This window comes from Panthera pardus, unplaced genomic scaffold (genome assembly GCF_024362965.1).
Source record: "Panthera pardus isolate Hobbes unplaced genomic scaffold, ASM2436296v1 HiC_scaffold_24, whole genome shotgun sequence".
Classification (NCBI taxonomy): domain Eukaryota; kingdom Metazoa; phylum Chordata; class Mammalia; order Carnivora; family Felidae; genus Panthera; species Panthera pardus.
Genome location: NW_026526810.1, coordinates 112,850,482 through 112,870,956, shown reverse-complemented (window position 1 = coordinate 112,870,956; position 20,475 = coordinate 112,850,482). Strand labels below are relative to the sequence as shown.

General features: G+C 45.4%; 1 protein-coding gene across 4 annotated transcripts in view; it reads right to left on the bottom strand.

Moving 5' to 3' along the window:
- The window catches only part of IFT43 (intraflagellar transport 43), an 81,096-nt gene that overhangs the window by 46,486 nt on the left and 14,135 nt on the right, over positions 1 to 20,475 (bottom strand). For 3 of the 4 annotated variants that reach the window (XM_053889633.1, XM_053889636.1, XM_053889634.1), the window contains exon 3: positions 4,672 to 4,736. In XM_053889633.1, coding sequence (XP_053745608.1) covers positions 4,672 to 4,736 — 65 coding nt within the window. Of the gene's footprint in view, positions 1 to 4,671; positions 4,737 to 6,047; positions 6,105 to 20,475 lie in introns of all 4 variants that reach the window. The other variant, XM_053889635.1, reaches the window with a different exon arrangement.

Sequence of the window (20,475 nt, the reverse complement as noted above, 5' to 3'; positions counted from 1 at the left end):
CAAGTTGCACCTCTCCTTTGACCTCCCTTCCAGACTCCCAAACTGTGGAAATTATCTATGTGGACCACCACCAGCCTACGAATCAGGTTTCTCCTGCATTCCCTATCTGACGGCACCACTACCCAACCAGCCATCAAAGCGAGGCGCCTTGTGGTGACCCTCCCCTCCTCCCTCCTTTGCCCTACCTCCGACCAATGGCACGTCCGTGAACTCTATCTCCGAAACGTCTCCAAAGCTCCTCTCCTCTCCGTGCTCACACCAGTGCCCTAGTTCAGCTCTTATCTTCCTTCATACAGACTAGTACCTTCCCCAAAGCGGCTCCAACCTTTCAGACCTCCACATTCCACACTGATAGCAGAGTGGCTCGATCTGATAGCAAAAACACTGATGCGATCACTCATATGTTCAATAAACAGTCACTGAGCACTTACTATGGACCAGCACTATTCGAGGTACTGGGCATAGGTAAATCAGAGTATGTCTCCTCTCAAGAAGTTTATATCACAGTAGAGAGAAAAAGGTAACATATCCACGTGTACACAAACACACACACGCACATGTATGCATATATGTCACATGCTGGCACATAAAGCAAGAGATGGGAACACAGAGTGACCAGGGTGCTACTTTATATAAAGTGAGGTCAGGTAGAGCCTTGTAAGCCATGGTAAAAGCTTTGTGATGTACTTTGACTATGGGGAATACCACTGGAGAGTTCTCAACAGACGTGAAATGATCTCACTTATGCTTTAAAAAAGTCACTCTGCCTCCGTAGAGATAAGACAGAGGGAGGCAAGGATGAAGGGAGGAGACCAGTCAGGACGTTCTCACTTGAGTCAATGCTAAAAATGACGGTGACTGTAGCCAAGCACTGGCAGGACACACAGCAGATGTATTTCATCTGTAGACCTGAGCCAGTTTGCTGACAGACTGAACATGAGTTGAGACCAAGAGAAGGGTCCAAGAGGATTCCAAAGTTTATGGCCTGGGAAATGGGGAAGAGAAGAGTCACCATTTACGGAGATGTGAGGGAAACTCTGGGAGGTACAGGTTAGGGGATGGGATGGAAGGGGCGGCAATGAAGAGGACTGATTCAGACGTGCTATGACCGAGTTGTGTCTTCAAGTAGAAACATCACGTGGATAACTGGATGTTCAGGGAAAGGCCTGGAGGGATATATATTTTGAAGTCGTCACTGTGAAGGTGATAGTAAAACTCCCAAGACTGGGTTGAGATCGTGCAAGAGTGAGGGTTGACGCCGAAGAGAGGAGGTTCGAGGAGGAGGCCTGGGCCCCCCAGCAGCTTCAGGACTAGGCCACAGACCAAGGAGCCACGCAAGACAATACACTGAGAAGTAACATACGAAATGGAAAAGCATCTTTTTCCAAGAGCAAGCTGATCTGATCTGGAACAATCTTTAATACGTACACTGATACATTCACTTAATAGATCCATTTTTGAGATTCTCTTTTGTTCTCTAAGGAGCAGATATAGGATTTGTCTCATCTCCATACTTCAAAATAAATTCCAGCTATTACAAGCACTAAAATCCCCTAATAGCTTAGAAAAATGGGGCTACTCTCTAAGACTCTCACTAATACTGCAGCGTTACCTTCTTGTTCTCGGTTAGCACTGATAAGTAGTGCTGTGTTCCATAACGCAAAGAGTGTGGCATCTACTGGCGTACGGACAGACAGAAAGTCCACCGGAACAGAGTAACAGGTCCAAAAGGAGACTCAGGTACAAAGACGGAGACTATGATAAAGATGGGTTCTAAATTCCCTGGAGAAAGATGCATTTTTAAATAAACGGCGGGCGTGGGCAATAGCCACTTCAAAAAAGATTAAAACTGAATCCATGCTTTATATGGTAGGCTAGAATTAATTCCAAACAGATAAGAGATCTGAATTTTTAAAATGAAAGGGTGTGGCTGTGTTCTGATAAGACATGATCTATGAAAACTGGCAGCTAGCCTGTGGGTCAAAGTTTGCTGAATCCTAATGTATAGAAACAAAGAAGAATAAATTAAAATTGCATACGTGTGTGTTTAATTCTGCAAAAGCAAGAAAAAGACAAGATAGGAAGGACAGACCAGAAACTAATACAGAGGTTACTGGATGGGATGGATGGGAATGAGGAGGAGGGAATAAGGATGGGAGTGAGGCATCTCTGAGTACGTGTTTCTATGCCACTTTGATATGATAAGAAGTATACAAAATCACCTGTTCTTGCCCGAAACCTACAATTTGAACCTAAGCATGAGGAACCAATCAGAGAAAACCAGAATGTATGACATTCTGTAAGACAACTGGCCTGGACTCCTCAAAAAAGTCTGGGAGAGCGGGGGAGGAATTGGAATTATTTCAGATCAAGAGAGAGATTTTAGAGAAGATAAATTTATCTTTAACTGCACTTATCCGGATAGATTTAAATAAAAATGATTTTAGATAAAGAGGTAGAACGACTCAACACAATGTGTGAACTCTGACAGGATCCTGGAGCCATAAAAGACATTTGGGGACAACTGGGTAAATTTAAATATAAACTATATACTAACTGTTAATTCATTATGAAATTACTTGGATATGATAATCATACTGTGATTATCTGGAGAATGTCCTTAATCTTGAGAGATGCATGCTGAAGTATTTAGAGGTGAAATGTCATGATGTCTGCAACTTGTTTTCAAATGATTCAGAGGGGGAAACGTGTGTGTGTGTGTGTGTGTGTGTGTGTGTGTGTGTGTGTGTGTGTAAATGAAGGGAGGAAAAGAATTAGAAAAATATATACTTTGAAGGCAATAAGTGCTGAAGGAAATTTCTCAACAAGAGTAACATCTGGGGGGCCTGGGGTGCTCAGTCAGTTAAGCAACTGGCTCTTGATTTTGGTTCTGGTCACGATCTTACAGTTTGTGACATCCAGCCCCACATTGGGCTCTGTGCTGACGGCACAGAGCCTGCTTGGGATTCTCTGTCTCCCTCTCTCTCTGCCCCTCCTGCGTTCTCTCTCTCTCCCTCTCAAAAATATATAAATAACCTTAAAAAAAAAAAAAAGAGTCATGTCTGTGTTTCAAGAAAAAGAAATTCCTTTTCCAAGTATAAATCAAATAGTTAAACTTGAAAGCTGGCCATCCTGCTGGTGTAGTAAATATTTTTTTTCTGGTTTACTTCCCATCAAAGACTTAGTGCAAGGAATTAGAGACCAAAGTAGTTTGTAATCCTGCAATTACTAACCAGCCATTCCATTCTGTTTAGAAAGTTACTTTAAGAACACAGAACGAGGGTCAAAAGGTACAAACTTCCAGTTATATAATGACTTAAGTCATGAAGATGGAATGTAAGCGTGGTGACTACAGTTAATAACACTGTATTGCAGGGGGCGCCTGGGTAGTTAAACGTCCAACTTCGGCTCAGGTCATGATCTCACAGTCTATGGGTTCGAGCCCCGCGTGGGGCTCTGTGCTGATGGCTCAGAGCCTGGAGCCCGCTTCGGATTCTGTGTCTCCCTCTCTCTGTGCCCCTCCCCTGCTCACATGGTGTGTGTGTCTCTCTCTCAAAAGTAAATAAACATTAAAATATATATACTGTATTGTATATTTGAAAGTTGCCAAGAGAGTGGATCTTAAAAGTTTTCAGCACGAGAAAAAAAATTTTTGTAACTACCACGAGAAAAAAAATTTTTGTAACTACGTATGGTGACGAATGTTAACTTGTACATTGTGGTGATCATGTAGCAATAGATACAAATATCGAATCATTATGTTGTTTACATGAAACCAATATAATGTGTGTCGATTATACCTCCATTTAAAAAAAAATTTTTTTAATGTTTTATCTATTTTTGAGAGACAGCGTAAGCAGGGGAAGGACAGCAAGAGAGGGAGACGGAGGATCTGAGGCCGGCTCTGTCCTGATAGCAGCTAGCAACTCACGAACTGCGAGATCGTGACCTGAGCTGAACTCAGATGCTCAACCGACTGAGCTGCCCAGGCGCCCCCCTCCATTTTTTAAGAAAAGAACACAGAGGGGCGCCTGGGCGGCTCAGTCGGTTGAGCGTCCGACTTCGGCTCGGGTCATGATCTTGCGGCTCGTGAGTTCGAGCCCCGCGTCAGGCTCTGTGCTACCGGCTCAGAGCCTGGAGCCTGCTTCAGATTCTGTCTCCCTCTCTCTCTGTCCCTCCCCCGCTCTCTCACTCTCTCAAAAATAAATAAACATTTAAAACAAAACAAATGAAATAAAACAAAAAGAACACAGAATGCCACATATGGATGAACTTTGAAAACGTCAAGCCAAGTGAAAAGTCAGTCACAGAGGACCACATGAGGTACGATTCCATTTATGCAAAATGTCCAGAACAGGCAAGTCACAGAGATAGAAAGCAGAATGGTGGCTGCCTAGGGTTGGGGATGTTGGGGGGCGGAGGGCATGGGAAATAACTCTAATGGGTACCAGGTTTCTTTAAAGGGGTAGGTGATGAAAATGTTCTAAAACTGACGGAGGTGCTGGTAGCACAACTCTGTTAAAGGCACCAGGAAGGACTGAACTGTCCATTTTAAATGGCGAATTACACGGAATTGGAATTACACCTCAATCAAGTTGTTATAAAAACTGAAAGAAAAAAACCCACAAGAGCAAAATGCCCACCTCCACCCTCACGAGCTGCCGCACTTACTTTGAAGCCTTCGTGGAATCATCGGCCCAGCCTCCTTGCCTGCGCGGCGGCTTGGGAGGGGGAGCCTAAAAGGGAAGGAGAAGCCACAATAACAGTCGCTCACCATTGACATTCAAGCATGCAGTGGATGAGGTTAAGGCCACCTAAACCAATATTCTGCCTATCGAAATCTTTCAAATAAAAATACAGTAGCCTTTCTAATTTACTTTCAAAATCTGGGTGCTTTCATGCCCTTCTGTGGGTATATAAAAAAGCAAGATCTATAGGGCAATTTGGCAAAGCTTACTGAAAGCCTTAGAAATACTTCATACTTTTTAAGCCAGTGATTCTAATCCAAGGAATTTATCCCAAAGAAAGAATCAGAGAGAGAGAGAGAGAGAGAGAGAGAGAGAGAGAGAGAGACCTAGTGTCATTTCTGAATCGTAAAAAATTCAAAACCAAAACAGACAGTAATAAGAAATGAAGTAAATCATGGAATACACACATGAAGATACTATGTAATAATGAAGAACATGGTAAAAAAAGGATACTTCATGATATGACAATATTCAGTATATATTAACTTTTAAAAAACATGTTGCAGGGGTGCCTGGGTGGCTCAGTCGGTTAAGTGTCCGATTTTGGCTCAGGTCATGATCTCACGGTTGGTGGGTTCGAGCCTTGCGTCGGGCTCTGTGCTGACAGCTCGGAGCCTGGAACCTGCTTCGGATTCTGTGCCTCCCTCTCTCTCTGCCCCTCCCCTGCTAGAACTCTGTCTCTCTCTCAAAAAGAAATAAACCTTAAAAAAATTAAAAACAAACAAACAAACATGTTGCAGAACAGTACATATATGCTTCCAATTTGGTGAAAAAACTGTTAATACGTAATATCAAGTGTCTAATGAGCTATATAATACACGAGTGAGAGAGGATCCCAGTGACAGAATTATGGACAATTTTTAATTTCCTTCTTTGTGTTGTTGTCCATTTTCTTTTTTTTTTTTTTTTTTTAATTTTTTTTTTTTCAACGTTTTTTTTTTTTTTATTTATTTTTGGGACAGAGAGAGACAGAGCATGAACGGGGGAGGGGCAGAGAGAGAGGGAGACACAGAATCGGAAACAGGCTCCAGGCTCCGAGCCATCAGCCCAGAGCCCGACGCGGGGCTCGAACTCACGGACCGCGAGATCGTGACCTGGCTGAAGTCGGACGCTTAACCGACTGCGCCACCCAGGCGCCCCTGTTGTCCATTTTCTAACTTTTTTTTTTTTTTACAATCACTTTATCTTTTATAAATTGAAAGGTAATAAAAAAAGATGTAAAACAGGTTTGCTTAAAAAACATAAACTAAACTGGCAGGATAAAAATCTACTCAGCTTATTTGGGGAAGAAGGATTCACCTGCAAAGGATGCATTCAGGAACCCAAGTGTGGGCATTCTGGTCCAGTACATCTCAACTGGAAACACCAAGGGAACATCAAGCAATCCACTGAGTCAATCAAGGTGGATAAAACAGCAATGAGAACATTTCCTATTTTCAATTGCCCAGCATTCTCCTAGGATTGTGTTTTGAAATATCAACTTCCTTTTTCTAAGAACTGCATATACTTATAACGGTTGCTCTCAGTCTAAGGAGATACTTTGATGAATGACTAAAAACACAGGTTGGCCAACTTTTTCAATATTTCTCATTCTGCGGGCCACACGGTCTCTGTTGCAGCTATTCGATTCTGGCACTGTAGGGCAATAAACAGCCACAGACAATAAGTAAGCAAACAGGTGTCACTGTGTTCCAATAAAACTTTATAAAAACAAGCAGCAGTAAAATTTAGCAGGAAGGATGTGGTTTGTAGAACCTCAGACTAAAATGTGCCATTGCAACATCCTTTAAATTTATCACTTAAAGCCTAGCTTGTAACTTAAAAAAATTTCTTTTTAATGTTTGTTTATTTTTGAGAGAGAGGGGCAGAGCACGATCAGGAGAGGGGCAGAGAGAGGGAGACAGAATCTGAAGCAGGCTATAGGCTCTGAGCTGTCAGCACAGAGCCCGACATGGGGCTTGAGCTGAAATCAGATGGTCAACTGACTGAGCCACCCAGGCTCCCCCTAACTTGTAACTTTTGAAGAAAACATCTCTCAATGTGCCAAAATACCTTTATACTTTTGATGTTTTATTTTGCACCAAGATATACTTTCTTTTTGGCTTTTCTAGTAGCACCCCAGCCTGCCAAGGACATGCTCCATCTAGATACCAGTGTAAGCCAGAACCTTCCGGAAATGACTGAGAAGAAACCAAGCCCTAAAATGCCTCTATCCAACTCAGCTCCCAGGACATACTAGGTGCCACGTTAGAGAAAACGAACTTGACTTTTCTAAGCTAGAGGCAGGTAATGGAGCTATCTGGGGGACTCTGTTAGAAATGACCAAAATGCAGAAGTGGAAAACAAGCTACTGTCTGTCTCTATCGGGGGGAAATCCCAATCCAAAGAAGATGTACCAAGGAGATGCCCACCGCTGCTCCCCAGTCCACACATCCTTGTCTGGTGTCCCTGCCACCCACACCCACCCACCCCTGGGCCAGAAGGAGAAGCCTCTACTCCACAACCCTACTTCCCTCAGGCACTGGATGAACCAGGGGACCAATCGATTCCTCTGTCCCAGGAATCCAGAACTGAAGCTCAGAGGTTAAGTTGTTTCGAAAGCAGGAGCTGTCGAAGGACCAGCTACCTGGAAGCGGAATAGCCCCAAACTACCACAAACCAAACTTGCATATAAGCAGAAACCAACAACCCTGTCTGGCTGAGCTTCTACTGTGTGTAAAGCACTGTGCTGGGGACACTTGAAATGTTAAAGAGAACCAGACTGAACCACAGGGGGCCCCCTTGAGGATGTTTTAAACGAGTCTGGCCTACAGGCCGTCTTCCCTGTACTTCTGCAGGTAACATTCCCTACTTCCTTACCCAAGGACAGGACCATCTTGTGAGAATGAACATTCCTGAATTTGGAGGTGACAGACCCATAGCCACATGTTGTGTTTTGCCAGACAGTGGGTTTTTTTGTGTGTTTTGGTTTGTAAATTTAAATTAATATTTAAAAAACTGGAAGATCTGCACACACAATCCGGCTTCTCCTGAAAAACTCGAAGATCCAGTAGCTCTGGGGCTGAGATAATAGTTGCCCCTGTGGACAAGACCGGCGCATTCCAGTTGGCCACAGTCCCCACCCGCCCTCTCTGTCTCCTTCCTGCTAAAGTCAAGTGCAGCTGCCCTCTGGTACTACTGCTCTTGTGCTGTTGTTCCTCTTGCAGTGCAGAATCCTCTCTCTGTTCCTACGTCTAATGGAAAATGAAAGCCAGGTCAGGTGTTTTGAGAAAGACGGGCCTGAGCGTATCTCTCGGCTGGAAGTGTGAGCTTATCTTACAAGTTCCGGATGCGCACCGAAGGAGTGCCCGTATCTTACCCCTAGCCCCACTTCACTCAGCGAGAACACCTGCCCGGCCCACGCTGTCACGAGTGCAAGTGACCCCGGAGCTACGGCCTCAGAGCTGGCAACCTCTGCTCTCTTCTCTTCGCTCTGGATGTTGGGAAGCACAGAATGAACCAAGTCAGATCCAGGGCGCCACAAGGTCGGGGTGCCTGAGTCCCCCTGGCACTCTCCCAGTGCCGTGAGATGCTGAGAGTGGGCGAGAAGGGAGCGAACTTGGGTCGCACTGGCAGGGTTCCGCCACTTGTCTCCTGGTCCTGGCGGTTTTCCACTGTGGGGTGACAACGGTGACAGAGGGAGCAGAGACTGAACTGGGAAGGGGCTCTGGGAGATCAGACGGCTCGGAAAAGGGGCACCAGCAGCCTATACTTCCGTCAAAATGCGCTCCTTTGAGTAACTGCTAAACGGCCAGACTAAATCAGGGGCTGCACGGTCAGCGCTTAGAGCAGTGCCCGCCACGCCAGCACTCTGTCTTCCCCTGTGATCATCACTGGCGGCGTTACTAATGTCAGTATGTGAAAGGTTAGACCGCGGGCAGTAAAATATACCACCATTAGGAAAAAAAAAAAAAAAAGAGAGAAAAAAATTGAGCCCGGCCTGAGCCGTCACTTTGACTACTAAGGGACATTGTGTGGTTAATAAAGTTCCCTAAGATTCTGAAAACCAAAACGACCTGCTTTATCTCCTTTAACCACAAATCCCAGGAAGCCACGGCTGTCGGGGGGGCTGATGCGAGCCCTTTCCAGCCGGCCAGCGGTAGCACAAAGACGCATTTTCTCTCACGCTCCTCCCGTTAGGAAAGCGTACCAGCTGCTACATTAGGACCGCAGCATCAAAACAAAAAGATCACCACGTAAGAGTCATACTTCCGCATCCAACAGACTGAAAACCTAGTTCCAAAATCGAAGGGTTTTTTTTCACAAGTGACTAAAGACTTCAAGAGTTGACATAAGGCTGTAAAAACTGTGTAAGCTACCTTCCCCTTAGATGCACAGGGTGGGGCAGAGGCTGCGACTGTCCTCCCCACTCCCCACCAGGAGCCTCGCCGACCTCGACCTTGGGAGAGAGTGCAGAGGAAGAGGGGAGACCAGAAGGGCAGGCAGAACCCGCTCCCCACAAGCTGGGGCTTGGCACGAAGCGGGAGCTGTCTCCCTCCTCATGGAAAATCCTTAGTTTCGGTCTCATACCCTGGGTCCCAGGGTAAGAAAACTTTTTTGTAATACTCCCTACTGTAAGTCTTGTTATGGCCACACACAAATATCCTGTCTAGATGAAACAGACTTAATTAACCCCTATTAAGTTACAAAGGCAGTACCCCCAGAATCCAACTTGGTTCCCTCTGTGGGGAGCTGGGCACTGTCCTATGTGCACTGGGTAAGATTAAAAAACAACAACAACAAAAAACAGATGGCACCTTTGTCCTCAAATGTTACCCCTGTTCAGTGAGGTAGAGAAGAGGCCAAATTCAGAGTGTTATCAGGTCTGTATGAAATCTACGTGATGGGACATCTGGCTTACTCTGAAACTGAAGAGGCCACACTGGAGGTGCGAAGCAGGCATCAGGGGTGGAGGGAAAGGGTTATTCCAGGGACAGGCTGCATCCATGGTCCCAAGGCGAAGCTGAGGAGGGATCCCCTCCGCCACGGGATAGTTCCACCGAATTCTGCAGTTTTCTTGCCGCCTCCGGTGGTTTTACTGGAACCACTTTCCCCTAGCGCATTGTTAAGACAGAACTGTGACAGGAGTGCATAAGCTGGCAGTACACAACTGAAGATTCAACAGAACTGTGCAAGCCAGGAAGTGCTGTGGACAAGGAGAGGGCGAGGAAGCTTCATGGGGAAAGTGGAGCTTGCCCTGGAGTTGAAATATACATGGAGATGAAAAGGAAAAGTGTTCCTGAAGCAACCAGATGCAAGGGACAGGGATTCCAGGAGAGCACATAAATAACACTTGGGCTGCAGCAAACGCTATTCACTGATCAATCGGCATATTGGTAGGAGTCCCTGGGAGAACTCTCTGGGGGGTCTGAGCAGCTTGGCACCTGTTACTTTCCAATGCAGGCTGTTAAGTGGAAGCTGCTGCAACTTGTTCATGAGGCAGCGGTTTGACATTAAGTGCAAGCGATCTGTCTGAAATGTAAGTGGCTCACTGGCTTTTAGCAATATAATTTAAAAGGTCTGGCGGGTCCTTTGAATGGACAGTCCAGCCCGTGAGGGTCTGGCTTCGCTTCCTACGAGCTATGAAGACACCTAGATACCTGATAGGCCCTGTTTCAAAAAGAGTGTCGCAGCTTTCTCACAGAGTGATCTCATAGGAAACACACTTACAGGCCACACCCTTCCTGTTGTCCTTTTAGGACCAGCTGCCGGGAACGCAGCTTCCAGTTTCCCTGGGTGACAGATGAAATGCTGGGGGGCGGGGGGGGGGGGGTGCTTTAGAGACATGCACGTGCTCCCAAGCTTGACTTCCAGAGCTCCAGTCCCTGCCTGGTGTGGTGAGAAGTTGTAACCCTTTGGTTACAAACCTTTCGATTGGGGCCAGGGGTCCTTCCCTCTCCTGCCCATCAGGTCTGGGCAGGACAAGAGCACATGAACATGTGATTTATCTGCTCTCAAATATTATGGGTCTGAGTTCTCTGTATAATGGCCCAGGTATTTAAAGGAAAAGGAATTAGCTCTTGCTCCATCCTGTAAACTAGAAACTTACTCTAATAAGGCTAGACAGGCTAAGACAGTCAGCTGGGGCCCTTGTTTTTTTTTCCACGGAGCCCACCAAGTCCAGAATCCTCCCTAGTCAAGCACTCAGGAAGACATCACCAATCTGTTTGAATCAAGACTTTGGAAGAAGTCTGTTTGCTACCCCTGTGTTAGGAGAAGGGAAAACAAACAAAACAAACAAACAAACAAACAAACAAAACCCTGGAGGGGAAAAGAGGGGAAAACTCAAGTGATCTTAAAAGCGAAAAAGAAGACCTGATTCTAGAATTCAAAAGGTCCTGGTTTCTTCTTTTCATTGTTCTGCCTCTGAAATTCAGAAGCACAGCCTCAAAACATCTGCTGGGAAAACCATTTCCAATTTGGGCAGATTTACTGCCAGGTAACATTATCCAAATGTGCTTTAAGAAGGAGAGTCTTAAAACATGCAACAGCACGAGGGCCAGAAATAGGATCGGGCGACGGGAGCCCTTAGGCGGCGCATCCCTCGTGTTCTCTCTTGAAAGCTGGAGTCACGTCTCCGAGTGTGGGAAATGAGCACAGCCTGCTGGGGCTGCCGCCTGATGGACGGAGGGGGCAGGACCCTGCATAGCTCCTGGAGAGAAGCAAAAATGTGCTCTCTCCAAAAATAAACAGGGGGCAGGAAAGACTGAGAGTGAAGAGTTGAAAGCACATGACTGGCGGTTGCGGTCCTGAAATACCAGCTTTCTACAAAAAGGAGCCTGTGAGAGACAGAGAGCGGGAAATTCAGGAAGCGGCCTCTTTATATGGTCTCATCCGAATGGGCCAAGATTCAACTAACTGGAATTACTATGTCACAGGGAGCCTTTAGGGCCAGACTTGTTTCTGATCTTTATATGGTTCCCCCAGATTCTTAAGATGCCGAAATAGAAAAGATGCTGCAGTGCCAAAAAAGGAGCCTTTTGAGTTTAGAAACTTCTCACACACTCTCGAAAGTCCCAGAGAAACCCCACAATGTGAGTCACTCCCAAATCCAAACTGCAACCTGTTTCAAAAATGCAATCCAAACACACGCATGGATTCCCAACAGAAGAGACATTGGTTAAGCAAGATCCCTCGCAAACTTCACACCCACCCATCTCCCAGCTTCTAGGGGCAACACAGCTCTGGTGTTCAACGCGATTATGGGCTGAGAGCAAATTTCCCCACCTTTCTCTAAGAACCGGACAGAAGATCCAAGACAGGTGTTATTACATGCTTGATGAGAGAGAAGACTAACACTGATAAAGATGTGAATTCAACACAGGGGCTGGTGTGTGCTCCTTAAACCTGTGTCCAGTTCCATCTCTGTCCCCTTCTTCCTCCAGCCTCGGCCCTGGGTGTGACAACTAATTCACCACAGACCTCAGTTTCTCCCTCACGGAATTAAGGTCATGAAGGTAATGGACCATCCAAACTTGTAAATCGACCCCTGTGAGTACGCATAGCTCTTTCAAGACGGAAATGGACATAACAAAATGCAAAATCTGCTTTAAGTGTAGGAATAAAACTTGATGGTCACTAGATGTTAAAGCTCTTAGGTGAAAGACTGACTGACGGGGAACCAGACATTCTCACGGTGCCAAGGAATCGCCCCATATATCACATGCAGGCACAAGGGAGAAAATGTTCCTTCACAACAGAGATACTACCCTGACCCTAACTCAGTGGTCAGACTTAGCAGCACTATCAGTGGGAGGTAAGGTGCTTCACCTGAAGCACGCACCATCACCCAGGAAAAACTCCTGTTGCCAATGTCCATCGAGCCCTCCAAGATGTTTCCAGCTTGTTGCAAGAGTAAGAGTGAGAGCAGGAAGGAAGGCTAAGACAAATCCGGTGTGGGGGGATCTCTATAGGACAACTGGCCCAAAAAGTCAACACCATTAAAAAGGTAGACCATTCTAAATTCAGAGAGACTTAAGAGGAATGTAATGGATTGGTTCTGGATTGGATCCTGCTGTGAAAAAATAGCCATAAAATGCATTTGGATGATAACGGGGGGCAATGCATATGGACCAAGTATGGATGATGTCAGGGAACTGCTAATACTGTGAGGTGTGGAATTGTGGATTTCTAGGAAAACATCCCCATTTTTCTAGAGATACACGCTGAAGTATTAAAGTGACACGTCATTAGGTCTGCTTTGAGATAATTGAGCAAAATGTATAAATATGAAACACTTATGCATAGAATTAACAGATAGTTTACAAATTATCATTTAAGGAAAGACAAATTATCGTTGATGTTGATAACAGTTGAAGCTAGGTGGTGGGCATATGCTATTCATTGGACTACTGTGTTTATTGTGTCTACTTTTCTGGATGTTTCTGATTTTAATGTGAAGTTAAGAAATGAAAGAAACCAGATGCATAAAGTTCAGGTTAACAAAGGAGGCCAAAGGCAGGGTTGATGAAGAGGAGGGGCACCAATATGGGGGTTGTTCATGGATCTATCTGCTCAGTGAAGAACTGGGCTGGATGTGACAATCACTTTCCACCTGGCGGCTGGGAATTCCTGACACCGATGCCCTGAGGACCAGAAAACAACTCTTCACCCAAAACCTCCAGTCTTGACATCCCCGCCACAATTACAAGTGACAGGAGAGAGCCTTTTACACAAGGTGCCTCCTCACACCCTCACCCACTTCAATTGACCGTGGATTCTATTGTAGTTGTGTGTACATATGGGTATGTGAAAGGTGGGTAAGGAAAAAACATGGCGGAAAGAACATTAGACTGGACACCAGGTAATCCAGGCTCTCGTCCTGATTCTACCACTGACTGGCTCCATGATTCTGGATTTTCAGTCAAGCCAGAGGGGATTCCCTTTGGTTCTACAATTTTGTGATTCTAAGAGTCTATGAATTATAGTATTTTCAATTCTGGGAGAGGGTATCTGGGCAAGGAGATGTAAACGATGATATGTGACACTCATCATCAGTTTGAGCCGGTATGAAGGAGATGGAGACAGAGAGAGACAGAAGAAAAGGTACAGAGAAAAATGAGAATAAGCAAAAAAGACTTCACCCGTGGTGAATAAGCCAATCTACACAATGACAAAGAATATCCTCGCTAATTCCTAACGAATGATAATAGTATTAGCCATCATCCCTTGAGGATTTGCTATACGCCAAAGCTTTAGCAGAATCGCTATGCAGAATCCTCGCGCCCCAGTGAAGGACAATACCACCCGCCAAGTTTACCAACAAGGAAACTGAAACTTAGAGGCTAACTCCCCTAAAATCATCCTGTTCTAAGTCACAGAGCAAGGATTCCAGTCCAAGTCTCTGACGCCAAAGCTTTGCACTGAACCAGGTGATAGGTGAGTTCCTAGACACTAGATGCATGCCAGCTGGAACAGGTTTGAAACGACAGAGAAACTACAAAAAGAACCTGTCTAGGCTAAAAAAAAAAAAAAAAAAAACCAGAAAAAGAAAAAAAATTGCCCAATAACAAGAGAGACTAGAATGACAAGGGGAAGATTTGGGAAGGCCAAACCAAAGGACCATTTCCTTCCTTCACTTTCTAGGCACAGAGTAAATATATCTGCTCAAGATACAGGTGTGTTCAATAAGATGGGAGGACCAAAAAGGAACTCAGCCTAACCCTTAACCTCTGTAGTGCGGTCAGCCAACGGATGGGTTAAGGGTCAAGTCAGGGTCAAAAAGTGATGCCAACAATATACCGTTATTGAGCGTTGTGCCAAAGCGTATTAAGAGGAATTCAATATAAGTCTCTGGCCTTGGAAAGTGGCTGTCTTTGCCTCATGTCACAAGATATGCTCTTCATACCGACAGAACAGCAGTTTGAAGAAGGGGTGACTAAATGCGGGGAGAAGGGCATCTGCCATAAAGAAGGAAAGGGGAAAAGCCATGATTTTTTTTTTTTTCAATGTTTTTTATTTATTTTTGGGACAGAGAGAGACAGAGCATGAAAGGGGGAGGGGCAGAGAGAGAGGGAGACACAGAATCGGAAACAGGCTCCAGGCTCTGAGCCATCAGCCCAGAGCCCGACGCGGGGCTCGAACTCACGGACTGCGAGATCGTGACCTGGCTGAAGTCGGAGGCTTAACCGACTGCGCCACCCAGGCGCCCCAAAGCCATGATTTTAAAGGAGGGACGGAGGGACAGATTGGAGGAGAGGAGAGAGAGTCCTGGGTTCAAATCCTAGGACCGCCACTTTCCAGCTGTGTAGCCTTGGGCTAGTCGTGTCTTCGCTAAGCTCCTTTTCCTCGTGGGAAGAACAACAGTGGTCCCAAGTCTCTTGCAGATCCACTGTGAACACTGGAGACCATCTCTGGCACAGAGCACACAGTAAACGGTGGTGACGGTGGCGGCTATACTATTTACCAGAAATCACGATAGTACTAAACCACACACCCTGGCGGCAAGATCTGGAATGCCTAGGGCTGCAACAATAGGAAGTTTCCGGCAGGCGAACACTGCAGGGACCTGTATGTGGGGCTGCCTCGCCCAAGTGTCGTTCCAGGGGGCCAACTCTTACCTATTCCTGCTGCCCCGAAGATACAGAAATCCTTTAAAGTTGCCTTAACCAAGAAGAGGAAACCACAGTTCCGCTGCTCACTGACAACTAACCGTGATGCTCAGGATGACCACAGTGTCTGCCAGTTACTCTGGCGGGGTCACACTTCCCCAAATATTCCCACGTACCCCATAATAAAAGACCCATATCCCGTATCTCAATGTGCAGCCATCAAACTGCCCACTTCAAAGGACTCATGGGATGAGGCTGCCGGCAGTTTGCTGAAGTAGCTGATCCAAAGAGAACAGATTCCAGCCTCAAAAGTCATTCTTAAAATTTGTCCTGGATTTTTCCACCCTGGATGGCATCCTCTGAATCTCAGCTCTACCCCTCTGGGTCCTGCTAAATCAGCTCTCCCCTCTCCTTAGGTCTATACCTCCCAGACATTTACAAAGAAATGCCCTGTTCCCCCATACTTTTTGCAGTTCAGCTAAAATAAACATTCCTTCCAACTTTCATCATAAATTAAAACCGATACATTTCTGTCATTCTCTTAACTCCTTTCAGTTTGCTAAAAATCCACCCGGCACATGTGGAGCCAGAAACGTGTACAACACTGAGGGTGTAAATTCCCAGAACTCCGAGAGGCTAGCCCTTCCTGGCACCTGTGAGTTTGTATAAGCACGGTCTAGACTTGCTCCCTCAACCAAATCCAGAGCGGGATAAGTTGGAGGAAGCTGAGAGCAGAGGAGTGAGCTGTGACCTTGATGCTTTAAGAAGCCTGATCTCTCACAAGACTCCTCAAGGGTGATGACGGAAAAGAAATGGAGGGAGCCTGAAGGAAGTATTCAACCATGGGCTGGCGGCTCCCGTCACGTGACCTAGAGAGCGCGATGGCGGGCTCCACTCCTCTCTTCGCTGCGGTGAGATGCCACACACACCACAGGTCTCCCGCTGCAGCCTGACTTTGTCCTGACTCACTTGTGGAAGCAAGGGGAGAAGGCGCTAGCACACCACAAGGTCATGGCTGGCGGGCTAGCACCCACTCCACTTTGCCCCCCAACGTTTCAAGGAACTCAGTAATCCCAAAATCTAAAAAAATTCTACAACCGTGTTTCCCAAGCTTCTACATTTCATGGACTGTTAATATTTCAAAAAACTGATTTGTGGGGAGTAGGAAGTGGTTGGCAGTTCAGAGTTCACAATTTTTAATTTTGTTAGGGCTCTTTTTTATTTTTTTATTTAAAAAAAAAATTTTTTTTTAACGTTTTATTTATTTTTGAGACAGGGAGAGACAGAGCATGAACAGGGGAGGGTCAGAGAGAGGGAGACACAGAATCTGAAACAGGCTCCAGGCTCTGAGCTGTCAGCACAGAGTAGGGCTCTTTTTTTAAAAAAAAAACACACCATTTTTGGGGTACCTGGGTGGCTCGGTTGAGCCTTGGACTCTTGATTTAGGCTCAGGTCATGATCTCACAGTTTGTGGGTTTGAGCCCCATGTTGGGCTCTGCATGGTCAGCATGGGGCCTGCTTGGGATTCTCTCTCTCCTTCTCTCTCTGCCCCTTCCCTGCTTGCCTTCTCTCTCGCTCTCAAAATAAATAAACTTAAACACACACACACACACCCCATTTCCTCTCATGATCATTTCACTAAAGAAGGGACCTTTTCAATCTCCCCAGATTAGGAAGGACACAAATCAGGATGAAGAATGTTCCTTTTTTTTGTTTTTAATTTTTAAAAATGTTTATTTTTGAAAGAAAGACAGAGACAGAGGGTGAGCAGGGGAGGGGCAGAGAGAGAGGGAGACCCAGAACTCAAAGCAGGCTCCGGGCTCCAGAGCCTGAGCTGTCAGCACAGAGCCCGATGCAGTGCTTGAACTCACATGCTGTGAGATCATGACCTGGGCCCAAGTCGGATATGTAACCCACTGAGCCACCCAGGCACCCCAAGAATGTTCCTTTAATTTGAACCGCTTATGAAAAACTTACTACACTGTTCTTGGTTTTCTCGTGTTGGTAAAAACTTCCTCCTAGACCAGGGTTAAAACACACTACGTTCTCTGTCTTTTCTCAGCCTCTCAGTCCAAGCCCAAGGTTGATTTCTCAGGCTCTCATCCCACCCTTCCTCGAACAAGAACGGCAGAAGGCCAGCCACTCTACTCCTCCCAGGTGACGATGCTCTGACACGAAAGGCATGACCTAGGTGCAGTCCCTTAATCTAGAAATTCTGCTACTCAGTTTGAAGTTGTACGGGAAGACCTCCCACCCTTCAAATCATCCACTGCCAACTTCTCCAACTCTAGAGGCCTTTCTAGATTAACTTTTCAGAGTGCTCAGCACAGCGTGTGCCTGAATGGGGACTGACATCCTAGTGTCTGCATCACAGGTCTCTGGGTCTCTTTCGTGCCCGTGTTTCTGATCATTACTTCCGAGGGCACCACTGATGTCAGAACGCTTCCTGCCTGAATAAGCTAACGTACCTGTACGCCCCGTCAGTTACCCTGAGAGAAAATCGACACACTCTGTCTCTGAAACAACCACTCTCATTCTTTACTTGGCAACAGTATCACTTGAAAAAAACCACAGTGACTCTGAAACAATCCAAAAGCAACTGGCAGGTTCTGGATTCGGTAATGGGCGAGTAGTTTGTATTCGGCTAACCTCCACACAGATAACAACTATCAACTCTGGATGAAATACGTAAAACAACTATTCGAAGGCACCGGAGGGCAAACAAAAGCAGGCAGAAACTGGAAGGGACTTGACCCTTGAAAGAAAAAAGAAAAACTGTACTGGCCAAAAATCCATGTTAAAATGGATTTTCCCCTTGAGTGCACTCTCTGGTCTGGGCAGCAACTGAGCAGCACAGAACTAAAGCAGAAAGCTGCAGTTGTATTGGCTTGAGGACAAATTTGGGGGCTGCCAGAGTCACTAAACATAGAAAGGGAGAAATTCTGGGGCGCCTGGATGGCTCAGTTGGTTGAGCGTCCGACTTCGGCTCAGGTCATGATCTCACGGTTCGTGGGTTTGAGCCCTGTGTCAGGTTCTGTGCTGAGAGCTCAGAGCCTGGAGCCTGCTTCAGAGTCTTTGTCTCCCTCTCTCTCTGCCCCTCCCCCACTCATGCTCTGTCTTTCTCTCTCTGTCAAAAATAAATAAACATTTTAAAAAATTAAAAAAAAAAAAAAAAGAAAGGGAGAAATCCTGGGAAGAAAGGAGCCCCAGATCTGCATTTGAACTCCCCTAAAATCCTTTAGGCTTACCTGAGCTGCATCATGAAACCCAGTGAAAAGCAAACTGCTGAAGAGATAAAAAGAAAAAAACAAAAACATAAACATCAACAAAAAAACACCCCCAAACCACTGAGTGGAGATGAGATTTCAGCTGCTGCTCCCTGCAGGGGAAAGACATTGGTTTGAGTTCCAGCAACTTAGAGGTACTTGGTACATTCCTTGAGTGTGCCAGTGAAATCCCAAGTGAATCACACATTAGGAGTGAAGTTCATGTCCCAGGACTATGGGATTCGCTCTATGACTAAAGGGAAAACCAAAATAGACCTGACCTAACAGAGCCTCAAACCAAGTCTTGATAAATTCAAGGTGCTCTGCAAAGAATGAAACTGCCTACTAAAACAGAAACAACACTTTTCAGAGGAGAGTGACATAATCCAGAGTTTCCACAATGTACTGTCCACAAGGTCCTGTGTATAAATAAAGATGACTGGACATGTGAAGAAACATGAAAATGTGACCCAAAGGCAAAAGAAAAAAAACAACAAAAACTGACCCCAAGATGACCCAAATAACGGAATTAACAGATAAGGGTTTTAAAGCAGCTACTATAAATATGTTCAAGGACTTTAAAAGAAAAGATGGTCGTAATAAATGCACAAACGGGGACTCTAACAGAAGCGACGTAAAAAGGAAAGAAAGAGAAACAAATGGAAATTTACAACTTAAAAGTTCAGTAGCTGCAGTGAAAAGTTTAGCTGGAAGACAGCAGAAGAAATTATCAGTGAAAATAGAAAATATCCAGTTTGAAGGGGAAAAAAAAGATAAAAGATAGGAAAAAATTACCAATGTTTTAGGACCAAAAAACACATGACAAACTAATGGGACAATATGAAACAGTTTAACACATATTGCAATTGGAGTCCGAGGGATAAGGAGAGAGAAAATGGGGCAAAGATAATTGAAGAAATAATGGCCTAAAGTTTCCCGAATTCGGCTATAAATACTGACTTACTGATCTCAGAACCTCGGCGAATACAAAGAAAATCACAGCTAGCCAGTCATAGTCACACTGCTGAAAACCAAAGAAGATAAAAAGGAAATCTTTAAAGCAGCAAAGAGAGGAAAAAAGATTTATATATAAAACCCATCCTCAGAAACAATGAAGGCCAGAGGGCAAAGGAAAGAGGATCTTTAGAGCGCTGAAAAGAAAAAAATTCTCAGCCCAGAACTCTAGGTGGATAGAACATATCCTTCATAAATGAGGGTAAAATAAAACTATCTTCAGATCAAGCAGGCAAGCAGGGAGCAGTTCTCTGCAAATCCGTACTATGAGACATGCTAAGGAAAGTTCTTCACGGTAAAGAGAAATGATGCCCAATGGAAACCTGGACCTACAGGGAGAAAGGAAGAACAGAAATGGTAAACATGTGGGTGAAATACAAGAGTCTCTTTTTCTCTTGATTTCTCCAAATGACAACTATTTAAAGTGAAATGACAAATGGTGCCGTGGAGTTTCTGAAGTAGGTTGTTTTAAAGTATGTGACGTCACCAGCACAAAGGAGAGAGGGGGTCAGATGCACTCACGCTGCTGCAAGGCTCTCGCATGTTACGTGAAGGGGTATTATAGTCACTCCACATAGCCAGGGAGGAGTTAAAGATGTATATTCTAATACCTGGGACCAAAAAAAAAAAAAAAAAAAATGTATAAAAAAACTATACCTGAGGGGCCCCTGGGTGGCTCAGTCGGTTGAGCGTCCGACTTCAGCTCAGGTCATGGTCTTGCGGTTCGTGAGTTCGAGCCCCGCGTCAGGCTCTGGGCTAACAAACAGCTCAGAGCCTGGAGCCTGTTTCAGATTCTGTATCTCTCTCTCTCTCTCTCCCCCTCCCCTGCTCATGCTCTGCCTTTCTCTGTCTCTCAAA